Genomic DNA, 23317 nt, shown 5'->3' with positions numbered 1-23317 from the left:
AAAGTCCGCTTCCAGTCAATCACCTTGCGTGCACCTACCCATCGAAATTTCGCACCATGCTGTCGCTGTTTGGCGTTGCGTCTGTGCATTGCGGTGCATAAGCAGTCGTTTGATAATCGGGCACTATGCGATTTTGCACAACAGCGATCAGGTCTGAATAGGGCCCTTAATCCACTAGTCAAGGCCGCCAGAAAGAACTCTTGGTCACAATGAGCAAGCAGCTCACTAATTTGAATTGCAGTGAACCCTTAAATGATTACAAATTTCTCTAGCATCTGTACAAATATCTCCATTTAGTTGCACTGTATATAGAACATTAACCGTTTTCTTAACCTTAGAGCAAATGTACTATAGAGTAACAAGTATCAAAACTGCCAAATACGTGTAGCTAGCCCTGTTGCTGTAGCTTGGGTTTATGAAGTGAAGGCACAATTCTTGTTCTAAAGATCTTTATAAAACCTGATCGGCAGATGGATCACTGTCCTAGGCAAGCTACATAATATTACAGAACTATTCACTAGCAACTTTCTAACTGCACTGTTGTCACAATAGTGAACATTTGACATACATGCCTCTACTTACATACACTGCACATATTTGTATCTGTGTATATGGTGTATTTAGTGTGAGTTCTAAACCGGAAAGTTTATTTTCATTGTTGACAGTACTATTTAAATTTCCAACTCTGAATGTTGGTAGAAAAAATTCTGCAGGGCCTGTTTGTTATTTACCTCCCCCTGCAGCATTTCCAATCTAAGCGCCATACCTATTGTCAGTGCTGGGCTTACTTTAGCCTAGCGTTGCGTGATTACAATATGTAGAAAATCTAGTTACACAAAGCTGAAGAACAGATACAAACCACAGAAGAGTTAGCAGCTTGACAGCAGAAGATCTCCTTAGTGTTACTGCAGCATAACAAAAATGTGGGACAACCTGTAGCTCACCTATATTTGGATCTAATGGGACCTTGCCCAGCAGGGGAATGTTGAGCTCACTGCACATTTTCTCTGCTCCCCCAGTAGTTGGAGGGAAAATTTGTGATTCATTCTAAAATAAAGAAGAAATGCAACATTGTGACAACAAACCATTCTTGTTCAGTAACGGAACATAAGATGGCTTATGTGCTAACTGAGCTTGAAGCGACATCCCACATTACACTGGTGCCGTAATAATTGTGATTTTTTTTTTAATGATACTATCAAATTTTTGAGGAAAATTTTTTTATTATATGGAAAATATGACTACCGATCTGGATTTCCATACATATACTTTGAGGTTTTCGATAGGGTGATCTTCACTTCAGTATATGTGCAACCGGTGTAGCGTTGGTTGAACATCTGAACATCATTTCATGCAGAGGTTTGGCTGGCAACATAGATGTTCCACGTTGAAGACTGGCCATCACGAGATCCTTACATCACTATTAATACAGAAAGGTTCTCATACATCTTTTCTGCAGTCACGCCAAACAGCCCCTCTCGGCGCGAGGTCGCATGAAAAGCTTCTAGGGTTGGACGGCTATAGTCACACACAATATAGTTAGTCAGCACAGTCTCCTCGTGCGTCCTAGTCGAATTACGTTGCGACTTAAACATTTTTGGGGAGGCAAAAAGACACCCAACGTTAACAGAGTTGCACAGGACCTAAGGGCTCACTCACGGCAGGCATCTCATTCTTCATGGCGTACAGAGGCTAGATGTATGAGGACACATCTGTATGCTAGTTTGGCTACATTGTGGCTTGGTATGTAGTTACTATGTTGACAGGTGCAGGATGTCGACATTATGCATGTCTACATTATAAACATATAACCAATAGGGATAGGGAAAAAATAGGATTTTAATTACCTACTGGTAAATCCTTTTCTCGTAATCCGTAGGGGATACTGGGAATCCATTTAGTACTATGGGGTATAGACGGGTCCACTTGGAGCCATGGGCACTATAGAAGTTTGATTAGGTGTGCTGGCTCCTCCCTCTATGCCCCTCCTACCAGACTCAGTCTAGGAAACTGTGCACGACGAGACGGACATCCTTTGAGAGAAGGATATAGATAAGGAAAGTGGTGAGATTTCGAACCAGCACACACAGAAGAGGAAAGCCATGCTAACCTGATTTTCAAATTTGAACAGCAACAGCTGAACCAAACAACAGTAGTTAAACAAGTAACCGTGCAGGAAGAACGAAGCACTAGGCGGGCGCCCAATATCCCCTACGGACTACGAGAAAAGGATTTACCGGTAGGTAATTAAAATCCTATTATCTCTTACGTCCTAGGGGATACTGGGAATCCATTTAGTACCATGGGGTGGGGAAGTACCAAAGCTCTCAAACCAGGTGGGAGAGTGCTGAGGTTCCTGCAGAACTGACTGACCAAACTGAAGGTCCTCAGAGGCCAAGGTATCAAACTTATAAAACTTGGCAAACGTGTTTGAACCTGACCAAGTAGCTGCTCGGCACAGCTGTAATGCCGAGACACCCCAGGCAGCCGCCCAAGAGGAACCCGACCGACCTAGTAGAGTGGGCCTGTACAGATTTAGGAATCTGCAAGCCTGCCGTGGAATAAGCATGCTGGATAGTGAGCCTGATCCAGCGAGCAATCGACTGCTGTGAAGCAGGACACCCAATCTTGCTGGCATCATATAAAACGAACAGTGAGTCCGATTTCCTGTGAAAAGCAGTTCGATTTACATAAACCTTCAAAGCCCTTACAACGTCCAAGGACTTGAAAGTAGCAGAGGGGTCAGTAACAACCGGGACCACAATTGGCTGGTTGATGTGAAACGCCGACACCACCTTAGGAAGGAATTGCTGACGAGTCCTGAGTTCAGCTCTGTCCTCATGGAAAATCAAGTAGGGGGCTCTTGTGAGACAACGCTACCCAGCTCCGACACACACCTTGCCGAAGCCAAGGCCAACAGCGTGACGATCTTCCACGTAAGATACTTTACATCTACCTCCTGTAATGGTTCAAACCAGTCCGATTGGAGCAATGTCAGAACCAAACTGAGAACCCACGGTGCCGAGGGAGGCACAAAGGGAGGTTGGATGTGAAGAACACTTTTCAAGAACATCTGGACCTCAGGGAGAGAAGCCAATTGTTTCTGAAAGAAAATAGACACGGACAAAATCTGAACTTTTATGGAGCCTAGGGCATAGGCCCACATCAATACCCGACTGCAGAAAAAGCAGGAAACGTCCCAGATGAAATTCCATCGTAGAATATTGTTTGCTCTCACACCAAGAGACACATTTTTTCCAGATACGATGGTAATGTTTCGACGTTACCCCTTTCCTGGCTTGGATCACAGCCGGGATGACCTTGGGAATCCCTCTCCTGGCTAGAATCAGCCGTTCAACTTCCATGCCGTCAAACGTAGCCGTGGTAGGTCTTGATAGACAAACTGGCCCTGTTGCAGAGGCCACGGATCTTCGATTAGCATCTCAAGAAGATTTGCGTACCAGCCCCTTGGCGGCCAGTCCGGAGCAATGAGAATTGCTTGAACCCTTTCCTTTTTTAGACTTTTGAGAACTCTTGGGATCAGAGGAATGGGAGAAAACACATACACCAGCTGGTAGACCCACGGAGTTGTCAGGGTGTCACTGCTACAGCTTGTGGGTCCCTCAACCTGGAACAATACCGCTTGAGCTTCTTGTTGAGTCGAGAGGCCATCATGTCGATTTGTGAATACTCCCACCGACGTGTCAGTCACTGGAACACCTCTGGGTGGAGACCCCATTTCCCCGGGTGCAGGTCGCGTCTGCTGAGGAAGTCTGCTTCCCAGTCGTCTACTCCCGGAATGAAGATCACCAACAATGCCACGGCGTGTTTTTCTGCCCAGAGGAGAATTCTTCACACCTCTGACATTGCGGCCCTGCTTTTTGTTCCGCCCTGACAGTTGATGTAAGACACCGCTGTCACATTGTCCGACTGAACTTGAATGGCCTGATTCTGAAGAAGAGATGAGGCCTGCCAAAGGACGTTGTAGATAGCCCTGAGGTCCAGGATGTTTATTGGAAGAATGATTTCCTGACTTGACCATCTTCCTTGAAACTGCACTCCCTGGGTGACTGCATCCCAACCTCTGAGGCTTGCGTCTGTGGTTAGTAGACTCCACTTCTGAATCCCGAACCTTCGACCCTCCACTAGGCGATAAGTAGGATCTCCCACCATAGGAGGGAGATCCTGGCTTTTGGCGATTGGAGACAGACAAATCCGCTGATGCATGTGAAGATGCGATCTGGACCATTTGTCCAACAGATCCAGCTGGAAGGCCCTCCCATGAAGCCTTCCGTACTGAATTGCTTCGTATGAAGCCACCATTTTCCCCAGAAGGCGGAAGCACAGATGTACTGAGATTCGAGTCGGCTTCAAGACAGCCCGGACCATCGACTGGATCACCATTGCCTTTTCCAAGGGAAGGAACACTCTCTGAGACTCTGTGTCCAGTATCATTCCCAGGAAATGAAGCTTCTGCGTTGGTTCTAGATGAGATTTTGGCAGGTTCAGAATCCATCCATGATCCAGGAGTAATCTGGTCGTGAGACCAATGTCCTCCAACAACTGCTCCCTGGACGCAAACTTTATCAGAAGATCGTCTAGGTAAGGAATTACGTTTACTCCCCGTCTGCGGAGCAAGATCGTCATCTCTGCCATCACTTTGGTGAACACCCTCGGTACTGTGGAGAGACCAAATGGCAGGGCCTGAAACTGGTAGTGACAGTCCTGCAGTGCAAACCGTAGATAAGCCTGATGAGGTGGCCAGATTGGAATGTGAGGGTACGCATCCTTGACATCCAGAGACGCTAGGAATTCCCCCTCTTCCAGACCTGAGATCACCGTTCTCAGACGCCATCTTGAATTTGAACACTCGTAAGTACGGGTTCAATGATTTGAGATTCCGAATCGGTCTTAACGAACCGCCCGGTTTCGGAACTACAAACAAGCTGGAATAGTATCCCTTGTTTTCTAGATGAGGTGGAACTGGAACAATGACCTGGGTCTGTAACAGTTTTTGAATGGCTTCTTGTAAGGTTACTCTTGCTTCTTGTGAAACTGGTAAGCCTGATCTGAAGAATCTGATGTGGGAGATCCTGGAACTCCAGCCTGTAGCCCTGGGATATAAGATCTATAACCCAGGGATCCTGGCAAGATCTTGTCCAGGTGTGACTGAAGAGTTGTAGCCGGCCTCCCACCTGCCTGTCTCCCAGGCATCGTGGTCCACCGTCATGCGGAAAGTTTTGAGGAAGCAGAGCCTGAGCTCTGTTCCTGTTAACCAGCAGTCGCTGGTTTGCGTGGTTCACCTCTAGCACCTCTGGCAGCAGCAGAAGAACCTCTGGCCTTGCCCCTAAACTTGGCAGTCCGAAAGGACTGTAAATTGGGTCCCGAGTAGGCCTTCCTGGCTGGCGGAGCTGCAGAAAGTAGATAAGTGGACTTACCCGCAGTAGCTCGTGAGATCCACTTGTCGAGTTCATAGTCAAATAAGGCCTCACCTGTGAAAGGCAGGCCTTCCACACCTTTTTGGAGTCCGCGTCATCAGTCCACTGATGTAGCCATAATCCCCTGCGTGCAGACACTGCCATAGCTGTAGTGCGTGTATTAAGCAAACTTCTCTCTTTAATGACTTTCACCATAAAGTTTGCAGAGTCTTGTATGTGCTGCAGAAGTAACACAATTTCCTCTTGAGGTAAGGTGCCTAACCCCTCAATTAAATTACCAGACCATTTAGCAATGGCTCGAGTAATCCACCCACAAGCTATAGGGGTCTCTGGGCAACGCCTGCAACTGGATGCAAAGATTTGATATTGATATTACAATCAGCTGTATCCTTTAGGGATGTTGCACCAGGAACAGGTAGTACTACTTTATGTGAGAGCCTGGAGACTGATGTATCCACTATCGGTGGATTTTTCTCATTTTTCCTATCCTCAGGAGGAAAAGGAAAAGATAATAACTGCCTAGGAATCTGAAATTTCTTATCTGGATTAACCCATGGTTCTTCAAACAGGGTATTTAGTTCCTTTGATACGGGAAAAGAGGCTGAGGATTTTTTCTTTATATTACAGTAAGATTCCTCACACTGCTCTGTCACCTTATCAGGGATATTTAGGACTTATCTAATAGAATCTATGAGAGCCTCTACACCAGAGATTTTTAACTTTTTACAACTCGCGGCACACTGAACAAGATTGGCAAGGCACATTCAAATATAATGGTGATGCATGGTGCAGTTGCGTGTCCTAGGATGTCATGTCGCAGCTACTCCATAGGTAACAACTGAGACACATCTGAGAAAGCCAGAAAAGCCCAACACTGCCCGGACCCAAAATTATAACTGGCTCTGCAACCACTAAACCCACCAGTATTGATCGTTCCAGGGCCTCAGTAGCGGCACAGGGGTTGAAAAACACTGCTCTACACCCTGTGACAGAGTACCCTCCCCTACCTCTATGTCCACCTCACCTTCCTCCATTTCTGACCCGTCATTATCAGAGTCAGAATGCAGGATCTGGGCCAAAGTACGTTTTGTGGACAGATGGTAGAGGACTGGGACGCTGGTCTGAGGACTGAGTCCTTTTGCATAAACTCAGCCATAGACTGTCTTAAATATTGCGTCTCTTTCTCATTACGAGATAATTTAGTAGAGATGGTAGAAATCATCCCCCTAATGGAGTCCAGCCATGCTGGCTCTGCCCCGCTAGCCTGAGAAGGGATACTACACTGAGTACACACTAGTGAACCCCCTGGAGAAGAGGAACACTGTGCCTTACATGAAACACACTCTTTGCCTGACATACTGCAGCAGTGACAGCGCACACACAGGAAAAGGTTAAATGCACAATTAACCCACAAAGAGCCCTTCCAGGGAGACACAGAGAGTATGGAGCCAGCACACAACACCCTTACCAGTAATGCCAAGCTTAGTCGGGTCGCAGACTAAGTACCTAGATTAGTGGCTTAGTACACTAATAACCCCTCCCCCCTGCTATGACTGCCTGGTACCGCTGAGGTAATCTGGAGGCTCTCCGGAGAAGCTGCGCGTCCCTGTCAGTCAGCGTCTGTCAGCTGTAGTAGGGTAAAATGGCGCCTGTGAGCTGCTGGATCCGCTCATAGTGAAGCCCCACCCCTTCAATGGCACGCGGTCTTCCCGCTCTTCTTTATACTGGCTTTATGTGTCTGTGTGCATAAAATGGAGACAGTCCCCTTTTAAATCTGTATTGCCAGTCTGGAGACTCAGTCTGCCCCGTGTAGGAGCCGTGTGTCTCCATACCCTTATGACGTCGGCTTAGTACTCACCACTTTTCTTTCTTCTGGCTCTGTTAGGGGTGGCGGCGTGCTGCAGGAATGTACGCTCGCCGAGGTGGGGCTTGTGAATAGTTTGCTCAGGACCTAGCGTTCTGTCAGCGGGCAATGGGACCATTAACGCTTTGTGGGGTTGGGCCGTAACCCCCCCCCCCCCCTCCCCCTCCCCTATGTCCCATGAAGCAGGCAGGCTGGTGCCATTCAGTCCTGCCTGAAAATAACAAACTTTAAAAATAAATGCAGAAAACTCTTTAGGAGCTTCCAGAGATGTGACCGGCTCCTTTGGGCACATTTTCTAAACGGAGTCTGGTAAGAGGGGCATGGCTCCAAGTGGGCCCGTCTATACCCCATGGTACTAAATGGATTCGCAGTATCCCCTAGGACGTAAGAGAAATAGTACTATCAACATACAGAATGTCCACATTTTGAACATGTCAACATTCCTGAATGCCGACATTCAGACCATATAAACATTCAACAACATGATAGATCACACAATTTTGGCTTAGCTCCTTCTATTTGCCTACACTGTATACAGACAAGCAGGGCACAATGTAGCTTAAACACTTTGTGCTGCTGTTAGCATTTTAAATATCTTACCGGTTATAGGTTGCTGTAACTCAATCCCTGACAAACAACGAAAACATTGTGGGTCTGATTCAGAGATGCACACAATTTGCGCTCAGAAATAAATGTGGATATCCAGTGTTGGTGGCACGGTCACTATACATATGTGTGTTAAAGTAGCCATCATCAGGATTAGCACAGATTTATGTGCTATTGCAAGAGATCCGTTTGGAATCAGTGATATCTTTGCGTCCGCACACCTCTGAATAGCCCACATTCCCATCTAGATGCCCACAGAACAGCAAATCCTACGTGCGAACGGTATGTTACTCGGATGAGAAGCCCCTTGGCAGTTGCTCAGATTTGCATATGCAGGCTCCACTGCAAACACATTTTTAAACCCATCGGCTTTGATAATGCCCAAATGACATAATACCCCCTTCTCTGCCCTTAGGCTGTACCCCCACACTATTCTACTGTGAGAAAATGATATGTACGTAAGACTGACATGTGGGCTTGGAGAAGATAAGTGCATTATGAGATAAATACAAACAGGAAAACAATGACCTGTAATACAAATAGTATACATCCATCTCTTTCTATCCACATTATATACAGATGGACAGGCAGCACACTACTGTCTGAATCACCCGGTAGCAGGACCACATATACTCGCTTTCTGTTTACATATTACAGGTTTTACATGTTTTTGTTTGTAAAACATTCACCTTGCATTTTGGGCAAATAAAACCACTCATATTTTCCACAATGCCTATGATTGGCAATTTTACTTTGCGACAAAAGTTTATTTCTTTTCGGACGTCTTGCAGCGATACTTCCTGTTGATATAACAAAAGGCAAGATAAGAAATTATTTATACAGCATAATTGCAAATCAAATAGTCCACAGAAGGACACGCTATGACTGCTATTATAATAAGATTTTACTTACCGATAAATCTATTTCTCGGAGTCCGTAGTGGATGCTGGGGTTCCTGAAAGGACCATGGGGAATAGCGGCTCCGCAGGAGACAGGGCACAAAAAGTAAAGCTTTTTCCGATCAGGTGGTGTGCACTGGCTCCTCCCCCTATGACCCTCCTCCAGACTCCAGTTAGGTACTGTGCCCGGACGAGCGTACACAATAAGGGAGGATTTTGAATCCCGGGTAAGACTCATACCAGCCACACCAATCACACCGTACAACTTGTGATCTAAACCCAGTTAACAGTATGATAACAGCGGAGCCTCTGAAAGATGGCTTCCTTCAACAATAACCCGAATTAGTTAACAATAACTATGTACAATTTATGCAGATAATCCGCACTTGGGATGGGCGCCCAGCATCCACTACGGACTCCGAGAAATAGATTTATCGGTAAGTAAAATCTTATTTTCTCTATCGTCCTAGTGGATGCTGGGGTTCCTGAAAGGACCATGGGGATTATACCAAAGCTCCCAAACGGGCGGGAGAGTGCGGATGACTCTGCAGCACCGAATGAGAGAACTCCAGGTCCTCCTTAGCCAGAGTATCAAATTTGTAAAATTTTACAAACGTGTTCTCCCCTGACCACGTAGCTGCTCGGCAAAGTTGTAATGCCGAGACCCCTCGGGCAGCCGCCCAAGATGAGCCCACCTTCCTTGTGGAGTGGGCCTTTACAGATTTAGGCTGTGGCAGGCCTGCCACAGAATGTGCAAGTTGGATTGTGCTACAGATCCAACGAGCAATCGTCTGCTTAGACGCCGGAGCACCCATCTTGTTGGGTGCATACAATATAAACAACGAGTCAGATTTTCTGACTCCAGCTGTCCTTGCAATATATATTTTTAATGCTCTGACAACGTCCAGTAACTTGGAGTCCTCCAAGTCACTTGTAGCCGCAGGCACTACAATAGGCTGGTTCAGATGAAATGCTGACACCACCTTAGGGAGAAAATGCGGACGAGTCCGCAGTTCTGCCCTGTCCGAATGGAAAATCAGATATGGGCTTTTGTAAGATAAAGCTGCCAATTCTGACACTCTCCTGGCAGAAGCCAGGGCTAGAAGCATGGTCACTTTCCATGTGAGATATTTCAAATCCACCTTTTTTAGTGGTTCAAACCAATGAGATTTTAGGAAATCCAAAACCACATTGAGATCCCACGGTGCCACTGGAGGCACCACAGGAGGCTGTATATGCAGCACTCCCTTAACAAAGGTCTGGACTTCAGGGACTGAAGCCAATTCTTTTTGAAAGAAAATCGACAGGGCCGAAATTTGAACCTTAATAGATCCCAATTTGAGACCCATTGACAATCCTGATTGCAGGAAATGTAGGAATCGACCCAGTTGAAATTCCTCCGTCGGAGCACTCCGATCTTCGCACCACGCAACATATTTTCGCCAAATTCGGTGATAATGTTGCACGGTTACTTCCTTCCTTGCTTTAATCAAAGTAGGAATGACTTCTTCCGGCATGCCTTTTTCCTTTAGGATCCGGCGTTCAACCGCCATGCCGTCAAACGCAGCCGCGGTAAGTCTTGAAACAGACAGGGACCCTGCTGAAGCAAGTCCCTCCTTAGAGGTAGAGGCCACGGATCTTCCGTGATCATCTCTTGAAGTTCCGGGTACCAAGTCCTTCTTGGCCAATCCGGAACCACTAGTATCGTTCTTACGCCTCTTTGCCGTATAATTCTCAATACTTTTGGTATGAGAGGCAGAGGAGGAAACACATACACCGACTGGTACACCCAAGGCGTTACCAGCGCGTCCACAGCTATTGCCTGCGGATCTCTTGACCTGGCGCAATACCTGTCCAGTTTTTTGTTGAGGCGAGACGCCATCATGTCCACCATTGGTCTTTCCCAACGGGTTACCAGCATGTGGAAGACTTCTGGATGAAGTCCCCACTCTCCCGGGTGAAGATCGTGTCTGCTGAGGAAGTCTGCTTCCCAGTTGTCCACTCCCGGGATGAACACTGCTGACAGTGCTATCACATGATTCTCTGCCCAGCGAAGAATCCTTGCAGCTTCTGCCATTGCACTCCTGCTTCTTGTGCCGCCCTGTCTGTTCACATGGGCGACTGCCGTGATGTTGTCCGACTGGATCAACACCGGTTTTCCCTGAAGCAGAGGTTCTGCCTGGCTTAGAGCATTGTATATTGCTCTTAGTTCCAGAATGTTTATGTGAAGAGACGTTTCCAGGCTCGTCCATACTCCCTGGAAGTTTCTTCCTTGTGTGACTGCTCCCCAGCCTCTCAGGCTGGCGTCCGTGGTCACCAGGATCCAATCCTGTATGCCGAATCTGCGGCCCTCCAATAGATGAGCACTCTGCAACCACCACAGAAGAGACACCCTTGTCCTTGGAGACAGGGTTATCCGCAGGTGCATCTGAAGATGCGACCCTGACCATTTGTTCAACAGATCCCTTTGGAAAATTCTTTATGTACAGGTTCAAGGACTTCAGATTTAGAATAGGCCCTACCGAGCCATCCGGCTTCGGTACCACAAAAAGAGTGGAATAATACCCCTTCCCTTGTTGCAGAAGAGGTACCTTGACTATCACCTGCTGAGAGTACAGCTTGTGAATGGCTTCCAAAACCGTCTCCCTTTCGGAGGGGGACGTTGGTAAAGCAGACTTCAGGAAACGGCGAGGTGGATCTGTCTCTAATTCCAACCTGTATCCCTGAGATATTATCTGCAGGATCCAGGGATCTACTTGCGAGTGAGCCCACTGCGCGCTGTAATTTTTGAGACGACCCCCCACGGTCCCCGAGTCCGCTTGAGAAGCCCCAGCGTCATGCTGAGGCTTTTGTAGAAGCCGGGGAGGGCTTCTGATCCTGGGAAGGAGCTGCGTGTTGCTGTCTCTTCCCTCGACCTTTGCCTCGTGGCAGATATGAATAGCCCTTTGCTCTCTTATTTTTAAAGGAACGAAAGGGCTGCGGTTGAAAAGTCGGTGCCTTTTTCTGTTGGGGAGTGACTTGAGGTAGAAAGGTGGATTTCCCGGCTGTAGCCGTGGCCACCAAATCTGATAGACCGACTCCAAATAACTCCTCCCCTTTATACGGCAAAACTTCCATATGCCGTTTTGAATCCGCATCGCCTGTCCACTGTCGCGTCCATAAAGCTCTTCTGGCCGAAATGGACATAGCACTTACCCGTGATGCCAGTGTGCATATATCCCTCTGTGCATCACGCATATAAAGAAATGCATCCTTTATTTGTTCTAACGACAGTAAAATATTGTCCCTGTCCAGGGTATCAATATTTTCAATCAGGGATTCTGACCAAACTACCCCCGCACTGCCCATCCAGGCAGTCGCTACAGCTGGTCGTAGTATAACACCTGCATGTGTGTATATACTTTTTTGGATATTTTCCATCCTCCTATCTGATGGATCTTTAAGTGCGGCCGTCTCAGGAGAGGGTAACGCCACTTGTTTAGATAAGCGTGTTAGCGCCTTGTCCACCCTAGGAGGTGTTTCCCAGCGCTCCCTAACCTCTGGCGGGAAAGGGTATAATGCCAATAATTTCTTTGAAATTATCAGCTTTTTATCAGGGGCAACCCACGCTTCATTACACACGTCATTTAGTTCTTCTGATTCAGGAAAAACTATAGGTAGTTTTTTCATACCCCACATAATACCCTGTTTAGTGGTACCTGTAGTATCAGCTAAATGTAACGCCTCCTTCATTGCCAAAATCATATAACGTGTGGCCCTACTGGAAAATACGGTTGATTCGTCACCGTCACCACTGGAGTCATCGCCTGTGTCTGGGTCTGTGTCGACCGACTGAGGCAAAGGGCGTTTCACAGCCCCTGACGGTGTTTGAGTCGCCTGGACAGGCACTAATTGATTGTCCGGCCGTCTCATGTCGTCAAACGACTGCTTTAGCGTGTTGACACTATCCCGTAGTTCCATAAATAAAGGCATCCATTCTGGTGTCGACTCCCTAGGGGGTGACATCCTCATATTTGGCAATTGCTCCGCCTCCACACCAATATCGTCCTCATACATGTCGACACACACGTACCGACACACAGCAGACACACAGGGAATGCTCCTAACGAAGACAGGACCCACTAGCCCTTTGGGGAGACAGAGGGAGAGTTTGCCAGCACACACCAAAAGCGCTATATATATATCAGGGATAGCCTTATAATAAGTGCTCCCTTATAGCTGCTTTGTTATATCAAAATATCGCCATAAATGTGCCCCCCCCTCTCTGTTTTACCCTGTTTCTGTAGTGCAGTGCAGGGGAGAGACTTGGGAGCCGTCCTGACCAGCGGAGCTGTGAGAGGAAATGGCGCCGTGTGCTGAGGAGATAGGCCCCGCCCCTTTTCCGGCGGGCTCGTCTCCCGCTATTTAGAAAAATTAGGCAGGGGTTAAATATCTCCATATAGCCTCTAGGGCTATATGTGAGGTATTTTTAGCCTTTATAGGTACTCATTTGCCTCCCAGGGCGCCCCCCTCCCAGCGCCCTGCACCCTCAGTGACTGCCGTGTGAAGTGTGCTGAGAGGAAAATGGCGCACAGCTGCAGTGCTGTGCGCTACCTTTAGAAGACTGCAGGAGTCTTCAGCCGCCGATTCTGGACCTCTTCTGATTTCAGCATCTGCAAGGGGGCCGGCGGCGTGGCTCCGGTGACCATCCAGGCTGTACCTGTGATCGTCCCTCTGGAGCTTGATGTCCAGTAGCCAAGAAACCAATCCATCCTGCACGCAGGTGAGTTGACTCCTTCTCCCCTCAGTCCCTCGCTGCAGTGATCCTGTTGCCAGCAGGAATCACTGTAAAATAAAAAACCTAGCTAAACTTTCTCTAAGCAGCTCTTTAGGAGAGCCACCTAGATTGCACCCTTCTCGGCCGGGCACAAAAATCTAACTGGAGTCTGGAGGAGGGTCATAGGGGGAGGAGCCAGTGCACACCACCTGATCGGAAAAAGCTTTACTTTTTGTGCCCTGTCTCCTGCGGAGCCGCTATTCCCCATGGTCCTTTCAGGAACCCCAGCATCCACTAGGACGATAGAGAAAAAATCATTATTTACAACCCAATGAATCCAACATTTATTTAAACAAATACCTTGGAAGCAAACTACAGCACATGAATATGGAGAAAACATACACCTCCACCCGGACTGTGGGGCTAATGCAGACCTGATCACAGCAGCATTTTTCTCTAATGGGCAAAACCATGTGCACTGTGGGGGAGATTTTGGTGTGTTATATTGTTTCTGTGCAGGGTAAATTCTGGCTGCGATCAGGTCTGAAATAGACACTGTGGGGCAGATGTATTAAACCTGGACAAGTGATGAAGCAGTGATGAGTGCAAGGTGATAACGCACCAGCTCCCATATGTAAATTACAGTTAGGAGCTGATTGGCTGGTGCGTTATCACCTTGCACTTATCACTGCTTTATCACTTCTCCAGGCTTAACAGATCTGCCCCAATGTTTGAAATCAAACCCCTAGCCCCACTGTTGTAAGGCAGCAATGCTAACCACCGTGCTGACAAGATGTGTTATTACTCTGTGCTCCAATATAAATTTAGCAAGTGGAATGGGAAATATTGATCCATTGTAGAACAGAGAACAATTTTTTACCTGAGGGGTAGTGATGATTACTGCACCTGTAATATGAGCTGCACTGAGATACTGCACTACAGATAGATGTTCATCAGAAGTACCAGGAGGGGTATCTACAATTAGGTAATCCACTTCTCCCCAGTCTACGTCCCTCAGAAATTGTTTGATCATCCCTAGAAAAGGAAAACGGTGTATGTATATATGTATAACACATCAGCAATCCTATTAATAATGTATTAGCCATGCTTTAAAAAAAACAAAAAGCTATACAATAATACAGTACTAATAAGGATACATAAAGAATAATATGGATCATACCTTACATTTTAATTCCCTTGATCAACACACAAATCTTTTTTAAATAGAAACGATCACTGCTGAAATATACTGCAGAGAAATACACCCCAACAATGCAGACCTATTGCACAGAAAGACATACATCTCCTTGACACAAACCACATATTGCAGAAAGATATATCCCAACACCCAGCCACCCATAGCACAAGCATCCCCAAACTTCCCATTAGCAGGCTCCTGAACTCACACCTGCAGTATTCCCCACCTTCCACTGCCAGCCACCTACAGTAACCCCCACCTTCCACTGCCAGCCACCTGCAGTAACCCCCACCTTCCACTGCCAGCCACCTGCAGTAACCCCCACCTTCCACTGCCAGCCACCTGCAGCAACCCCCACCTTCCACTGCCAGCCATCTGCAGTAACACCCACCTTCCACTGCCAGCCACCTGCAGTAACCCCCACCTTCCAGTGCCAGCCACCTGCAGTAACCCCCACCTTCCACTGCCAGCCACCTGCAGTAACCCCCACCTTCCACTGCCAGCCACTTGCAGTAACCCCCACCTTCCACTGCCAGCCACCTGCAATAACCTAACCCCCACCTTCCACTGCCAGCCACCTGCAGTAACCCCCACCTTCCACTGCCAGCCACCTGCAGTAACCCCCACCTTCCACTGCCAGCCACCTGCAGTAACCCCCACCTTCCAGTGCCAGCTACCTGCAGTAACCCCCACCTTCCAGTGCCAGCCACCTGCAGTAACCTCCACCTTCCACTGCCAGCCACCTGCAGCAACCCCCACCTTCCACTGCCAGCCATCTGCAGTAACACCCACCTTCCACTGCCAGCCACCTGCAGTAACCCCCACCTTCCAGTGCCAGCCACCTGCAGCAACCCCCACCTTCCAGTGCCAGCCACCTGCAGTAACACCCACCTTCCACTGCCAGCCACCTGCAGTAACCCCCACCTTCCAGTGCCAGGAATAGGATGTAGTTACAATGCTGCTAGACGGGATCCCGGCAGCCGAAATACTGACGCCAGAATCCCAACCGGCGGCATAATGCCGGCACCAAAATCCTGACTGAGATTGGGATCTCTGCGTCAAAATACAGATGCCAGTATTCCCAAACGCTCTTCTAGTGGGGCGCACTCGTGTCCTGCCACGGGGAGTGGGAGCTTAGGTTTAGGCATTAGAAGCGGTGTTAGGGTGCAGGGACGGGAAGGGGGTGGTTAGGTACAGGGGAGGGGGGTTAAGGTTAGGCACTTACAAGGGGAGGGTAGGGTTAGGCACCAAGCGGGGAGGGTTCAGTAGGGGGCAGGGGAGGGTTAGGGTACTTTTTGGGGGGCTGTCGGTATTCTGATGGTCAGGATGCCCGTGTCTGTATTCTGACCGCCGGCATCTTGTCCATCGGTATATCATACAGAATCCCCAGGAATATGTAGAAGATATATTCCCTCCCCCCACCAGCTAGAAGAAGGTGCGCAGATGAAAGTGATCGCAGACTGCACATGCACAACACTATGTATATGCACCTTTATGGAGGATACAATAGCGGGCGGATCGCTCCGTGCATGACTGCTTATTTTTGTCGGTGAAATGGGAGTATCTCTGCAGTCTTGTGGGAGTGTTGTGCACATGTAGGCAGACTTCCGGGCTTGTTTGGGGTGTGAGGACGAAGATTGGATGCCTGTTTCAGACAGATCTTTTGCACCGAGCATGGGGTGGGCGGGGTGACCATATGCATGAAGATAGACACTTGCTGCACTTGTAGAAGCTTTGCATCAGACATGTCCCATGTCTTTAGGGCAGTCTTTGCAAACACTTTAAATGCACTTGGGTTGTACTAGACTTCCTATCTGTGTTCAGGACCTTTAACGAAGAGTGATCCTCAATGACGTTATGCACTGGATTACTACCCTAATATCCAATGAGTGGAAACACAACCATTGCCACTGTCATAGTATAGAGCAACTGAAATTGGGCAAAAGGGGCAGTTAAGGATGGCAGAGGCCACAAGGTACCTACAGAAGCTTGAGTGTAAGCCCACATTCAACATAATCCAGGAGTGGAGAACTGGGTTACGTACAAAGTTGCAGGAATAAAGATGCCAGTAAAATGGGCTCTATATCCAGAGCGTGCCTAATAGAGAATAAGGTCCTGTGGTTTGAAGATCATTATAAGGACCCCTGGCATTGGATGCTGATGGTGTAGTAGTTACTTGACACAGCTAGCTATTGTACATCTTCCTCCATCCGTTTGAAGGTTAATATCTCTCACCTAATGTATTCTCCATTCTCGGGCTCCTGGACTTTCTATATACAGTTGTGTTTTTATACATCTAGCCTCAATACGACATGCAGTGCGAGATGCCTGGTGTAAGTGAGCCACCAGGTCCCGTACAACTCTGCTAACGTTGGGCGTCTTTCCCCCCCCCTTAAAACAGTGTCTAGCTTGCAATACAATGCAGCTAGAACACACAAGGAGACTGTGCGGATTCATTTGATATAGGACACTTGTATATTGGGGGTTATTCATAGATTAACTCAGATCACTGCATACGCAGCCAGATCTGCGTTCATCTCCACACATGCTGGGGCTACCCAGCACAGGGCAAGGCTGCCCAGCATGTGTGAGGCCGCCTCTCAATTAGATTGCAGATGCCTCAGAACTATGGCTGACTCCTGGCTGTCAAGCGGCCGACCGCCATTTTTTGTTCGGATCAGTTGCATGTGACGTCACTAAGACGCCCTAAAAATGCTCCCGACAAGTCCTCGTTCAAGTAGGCCCTGCTCCCCAATGCCACGTAACGGTCGCCACTGTCAATCACACTGTGGTCACAGCCTTCCTGGATGCAGCCGCAATGTGTAAAGTTGTGCACAACGGCCGGTACGCATGTGCAGACAACCTGGATTCGGCCGCTGAATGAGGGCCAGTGTGTGACTGAGTATGTACACGGAGAAGAAAGAACTTGTACTGGAAAAAAGCTGTGGTTGCTACAGCACTTTGTGTACAGTCGCACACACATATACAAGTGTAATATATCAAATTAATAAGCACAGTCTGCATTTTTTGCAAAAAAAAATGCAAAAAAACCCCACAAAAAACACAACAAAAAAAAAAACAATTCTAGAAGAGTCTCACACGATCTACCATGCCAAGAAGGCTGTTTGGCATTACTGCAGAAAAGATGTATGAGGACACATCTGTACCGGACTCTGTTTAGGGCCTGATTAAGAATTGCATGCAATGTAGATATACACAGTTGCAAATAACTGCTCAACTACGTGAACACATATTACTGAGCATACACACAAAAGGTGCTGTTCTGATCGATTCAGATGGCATCAGGAAAGTGTTGGATAAAAGTGATGGGTGTTCCTTGGCGGTATCTGGGCGATAGCTACTAATGCACGCAAAAATGGGCCGTTCAGTGTGCATATCATCGGAGTGTCTTGGCATTTCAATGCAAACGGCTGCACTCACAGATGCACAGCTGCAAACATAGTTAGTCATCAGATGGAGAAACTGGTGGTGCAACCAAAGGTGGCATGTAAGGATTCGCCAACTAATATTACATGTTGCCCGGGCACTAAAAGTGGCCATCTCAGTCTTTGCACATTAGGCCACACAAATGTACACAGGCCATTTGCATAAACTTGCAGATAGGCCACTGCCAATAGACTCCAGGAGTGAAGTCACAGTGCCTCAAAAGCAGCAGTGTCTATAGTTCTCCTGCTCAGACATCCTTCCAGGGGTTTCTCACCATTTTCTCTCTGCAAGTACAGCACGGTTCTAGGACTTGAAGTGATTTATATGTTGCAAGTACAGTAGGTCTCTTTCAAAAATAAGATTTTACTTACCGGTAAATCTATTTCTCGTAGTCCGTAGAGGATGCTGGGGACTCCGTAAGGACCATGGGGATAGACGGGCTCCGCAGGAGACATGGGCACTTTAAGAAAGAATTTAGTTCCTGGTGTGCACTGGCTCCTCCCTCTATGCCCCTCCTCCAGACCTCAGTTAGAGAAACTGTGCCCAGAGGAGATGGACAGTACGAGGAAAGGATTTTGTTAATCCAAGGGCAAGATTCATACCAGCCACACCAATCACACCGTATAACTTGTGATAACTACCCAGTTAACAGTATGAAAACAACATATCATCAGTTCAAGACCGATGCAACTATAACATAACCCTTATTGAAGCAATAACTACATACAAGTATTGCAGAAGAAGTCCGCACTTGGGACGGGCGCCCAGCATCCTCTACAGACTATGAGAAATAGATTTACCTTTAAGTAAAATCTTATTTTCTCTAACGTACTAGAGGATGCTGGGGACTCCGTAAGGACCATGGGGATTATACCAAAGCTCCCAAACGGGCGGGAGAGTGCGGATGACTCTGCAGCACCGATTGAGCAAACATGAGGTCCTCCTCAGACAGGGTATCAAACTTGTAGAATTTTGCAAAAGTGTTTGAACCCGACCAAGTAGCAGCTCGACACAGCTGTAGTGCCGAGACCCCCCGGGCAGCCGCCCAAGAAGAGCCCACCTTCCTAGTGGAATGGGCCTTGACCGATTTTGGTAACGGCAAACCAGCCGTAGAATGCGCTTGCTGAATCGTGTTACAAATCCAGCGAGCAATAGTTTGCTTTAAAGCAGGGGCACCAATCTTGTTGGATGCATACAGGACAAACAGCGCTTCAGTTTTCCTGACTCTAGCCGTTCTGGCTACGTAAATTTTCAAAGCCCTGACCACATCAAGTAACTCGGAATCCTCCAAGTCACGTGTAGCCACAGGCACCACAATAGGTTGGTTCATATGAAAAGATGAAACCACTTTTGGCAGAAATTGCGAACGGGTCCGCAATTCTGCTCTATCCATATGGAAAACCAAATAGGGGCTTTTATGTGACAAAGCCGCTAATTCAGACACTCGCCTAGCTGAAGCCAAGGCTAATAACATGACCACCTTCCACGTGAGATATTTCAACTCCACCGTTTGAAGTGGTTCAAACCAGTGTGACTTTAGGAAACTTAACACCACGTTAAGATCCCAAGGTGCCACCGGAGGCACAAAAGGAGGATGAATATGCAGCACTCCCTTTACAAAAGTCTGAACTTCTGGGAGAGAAGCCAATTCTTTTTGAAAGAAAATGGATAGGGCCGAAATCTGGACCTTAATGGAACCTAATTTAAGGCCCAAATTCACTCCAGTTTGTAGGAAGTGAAGGAAACGACCCAGATGGAATTCTTCCGTAGGAGCATTCTTGGTCTCACACCAAGAAACATATTTTCGCCATATACGGTGATAATGTTTTGCTGTTACTTCCTTCCTAGCCTTTATCAGCGTAGGGATAACCTCAACCGGAATGCCTTTTTCTGCTAGGATCCGGCATTCAACCGCCATGCCGTAAAACGCAGCAGCGGTAAGTCTTGGAACAGACAGGGTCCCTGTTGCAACAGGTCCTGTCTTAGAGGAAGAGGCCACGGATCTTCTGTGAGCAGTTCCTGCAGATCTGGATACCAGGTCCGTCTTGGCCAATCTGGAACAATGAGGATTGTTCTCACTCCTTTTCTTCTTACTATCCTCAACACCTTTGGTATGAGAGGAAGAGGAGGAAATACATAGACTCCACGGTGTCACTAGGGCGTCTACCGCTACTGCCTGAGGGTCTCTTGACCTGGCGCAATACCTTTGTAGCTTTTTGTTGAGGCGGGACTCCATCATGTCTATCTGTGGCAGTTCCCACCGACTCACAATCTGTGCGAAGACTTCTGGATGAAGTCCCCACTCTCCCGGGTGTAGGTCGTGTCTGCTGAGGAAGTCTGCTTCCCAGTTGTCCACTCCCGGAATGAACACTGCTGACCGTGTGCTTACACGATTCTCCGCCCAGCGAAGAAATCTGGTGGCTTCCGCCATTGCCACTCTGCTCCTTGTGCCGCCTTGGCGGTTTACATGAGCCACTGCGGTGATGTTGTCTGACTGGATCAGAACTGGTCGGTCGCGAAGTAAGGTCTCCGCTTGACGTAGGGCGTTGTATATGGCCCTTAGCTCCAGGATGTTGATGTGAAGACAAGTCTCTTGACTTGAACAAAGACCCTGGAAATTTCTTCCCTGTGTGACTGTTCCCCAATCTCGGAGGCCTGCGTACGTGGTCACCAGGATCCAGTCCTGAATGCCGAATCTGCTGCCCTCGAGAAGGTGAGCACTCTGCAGCCACCACAGTGGTGACGCCCTGGTGGACAGGGTGATCAACCGATGCATCGGAAGAAGTGACCCGGACCACTTGTCCAGTAGGTCCCATTGGAAAGTCCTCGCATGGAACCTGCCGAAGGGAATGGCCTCGTATGACGCCACCATCTTTCCCAGGACTCGAGTGCAATGATGCACTGACACCTGTTTTGGTTTCAATAGGTTCTTGACCAGATTCATGAGTTCCTGGGCCTTCTCTATCGGGAGATAAACCCTCTTCTGGTCCGTGTCCAGAATCATGCCCAAGAAGGGCAGACGAGTCGTAGGAACCAACTGCGACTTTGGAATATTGAGAATCCAGCCGTGTTGCTGTAACACTTTCAATGAAAGAGATACGCTGATCAGCAACTGCTTTCTTGATCTCGCTTTTATGAGGAGATCGTCCAGGTACGGGATAATTGTGACACCTTGCTTCCGCAGGAGCACCATAATTTCCGCCATTACCTTGGTGAAAATCCTCGGGGCCGTTGAGAGACCAAACGGCAACGTCTGAAATTGGTAATGACAATCCTGTACCGCAAATCTTAGGTACGCCTGATGAGGTGGATAAATGGGGACATGAAGGTACACATCCTTTATGTCCAGTGACACCATAAAATCCCCCCCTTCCAGGCTTACGATGACCGCTCTTAGCGATTCCATCTTGAACTTGAACCTTTTCAAGTATAGGTTCAGAGATTTTAAATTCAATATGGGTCTGACCGAACCGTCCGGTTTTGGGACTACAAACATGGTCGAATAATAACCTCTTCCCTGTTGAAGGAGGGGAACCTTGACCACCACCTGCTGAAGATACAATTTTTGTATTGCGTTTAACACTATTTCCCTCTCTTGGGGGGAAGATGGTAGGGCCGATTTGAAATACCGGCGAGGAGGCACCTCTTCGAATTCCAGCTTGTAACCCTGAGACACAATTTCTATTGCCCAAGGATCCACCTGGGAGTGAACCCACATGTGGCTGAAATTCCGAAGACGTGGCCCCACAGGGCCCGGCTCCGCCAGTGGAGCCCCAGCGTCATGCGGTGGATTTTGTAGAGGCCAGTGAGGACTTCTGTTCCTGGGAACTAGCTGCGTTGTGCAGCTTCTTTCCTCTGCCCCTACCTCTGGCAAGAAAGGACGCACCTCGGACTTTGTTTCTTTGTGAACGAAAGGACTGCATTTGATAATGCAGTGCTCTCTTAGGCTGTGAGGGAACATAAGGCAAAAAATTTGACTTTCCAGCTGTAGCTGCGGAGACCAGGTCCGAGAGACCTTCCCCGAACAATTCCTCACCCCTGTAAGGTAAAACCTCCATATGCCTTTTTGAGTCGGCATCACCTGTCCATTGCCGAGTCCACAGGACCCTTCTGGCAGAAATCAACATAGCGTTTATTCTAGAACCCAGTAGACTAATGTCTCTTTGAGCATCTCTCATATATAGGTCAGCGTCTTTAATATGCCCCAGGGTCAATAATACAGTATCCTTATCTAGGGTATCCAATTCCTCAGATAAGGTATCCGTCCATGCCGCTACAGCACTACACACCCAGGCCAACGCAATTGCCGGTCTTAGTAAGGTACCCGAATGTGTATAAATGGACTTCAGGGTAACCTCCTGTTTGCGATCAGCAGCATCTTTGAGGGTAGCCGTATCCTGGGACGGCAGGGCTACCTTTTTGGATAAGCGTGTTAAAGCTTTGTCCACCCTAGGGGAGGATTCCCATCGTAGCCTATCCGTTGATGGGAAAGGATACGCCATAAGAATCCGTTTGGAAATCTGCATTTTCTTATCTGGAGAATCCCAAGCTTTTTCACATAACTCATTCAGTTTGTGTGAGGGGGGAAAAGTTACCTCAGGCTTCTTTCCCTTATACATATACACCCTCATGTCAGGGACAGGGGTTTCCTCTGTGATGTGCAAAACATCCTTTATTGCTATAATCATATATCGAAGGGATTTAGCCAATTTTGGCTGTAACTTTGCATCATCGTAATCGACACTGGAGTCAGAATCAGTGTCGGTATCTGTGTCAACAATTTTGGATAGTGGGCACTTATGAGACCCTGACGGTCCCTGCGACAGAGGGTCAGGCACGGGTTGAGACCCTGACTGTCCCAATGCATCAGCCTTGTCAAATCTTTTATGCAAGGAATTAACATTATCATTTAAAACCTTCCACATATCCATCCAATCAGGTGTCGGCGCCGTCGGCGGAGACACCTCATTCATTTGCTCCCGCTCCTCTCCCACATAGCCTTCCTCATCAGACATGTCGACACAAGCGTACCGACACACCACACACACAGGGAATGTCCTTTCTGAAGACAGTTCCCCCACCAGGCCCTTTGGAGAGACAGAGAGAGAG

General features: G+C 47.9%; 1 protein-coding gene across 1 annotated transcript in view; it reads right to left on the bottom strand.

Annotated features, from left to right (window-relative positions):
- Positions 1-23317, bottom strand: part of NUBP1 (NUBP iron-sulfur cluster assembly factor 1, cytosolic) — a 153876-nt gene that overhangs the window by 9375 nt on the left and 121184 nt on the right. The window contains exons 7-9 of the mRNA XM_063934281.1: positions 14444-14598; positions 8598-8708; positions 945-1047 (exon numbers count right to left, since the gene is read on the bottom strand). Coding sequence (XP_063790351.1) covers positions 945-1047; positions 8598-8708; positions 14444-14598 — 369 coding nt within the window. The remainder of the gene's footprint in view (positions 1-944; positions 1048-8597; positions 8709-14443; positions 14599-23317) is intronic.

This window comes from Pseudophryne corroboree, chromosome 7, assembly GCF_028390025.1.
Source record: "Pseudophryne corroboree isolate aPseCor3 chromosome 7, aPseCor3.hap2, whole genome shotgun sequence".
In the NCBI taxonomy this organism is placed as follows: Eukaryota; Metazoa; Chordata; class Amphibia; order Anura; family Myobatrachidae; genus Pseudophryne; species Pseudophryne corroboree.
The sequence above is the reverse complement of the archived record's forward strand: the minus strand, read 5'-3'. Positions and strand labels throughout refer to the sequence as shown.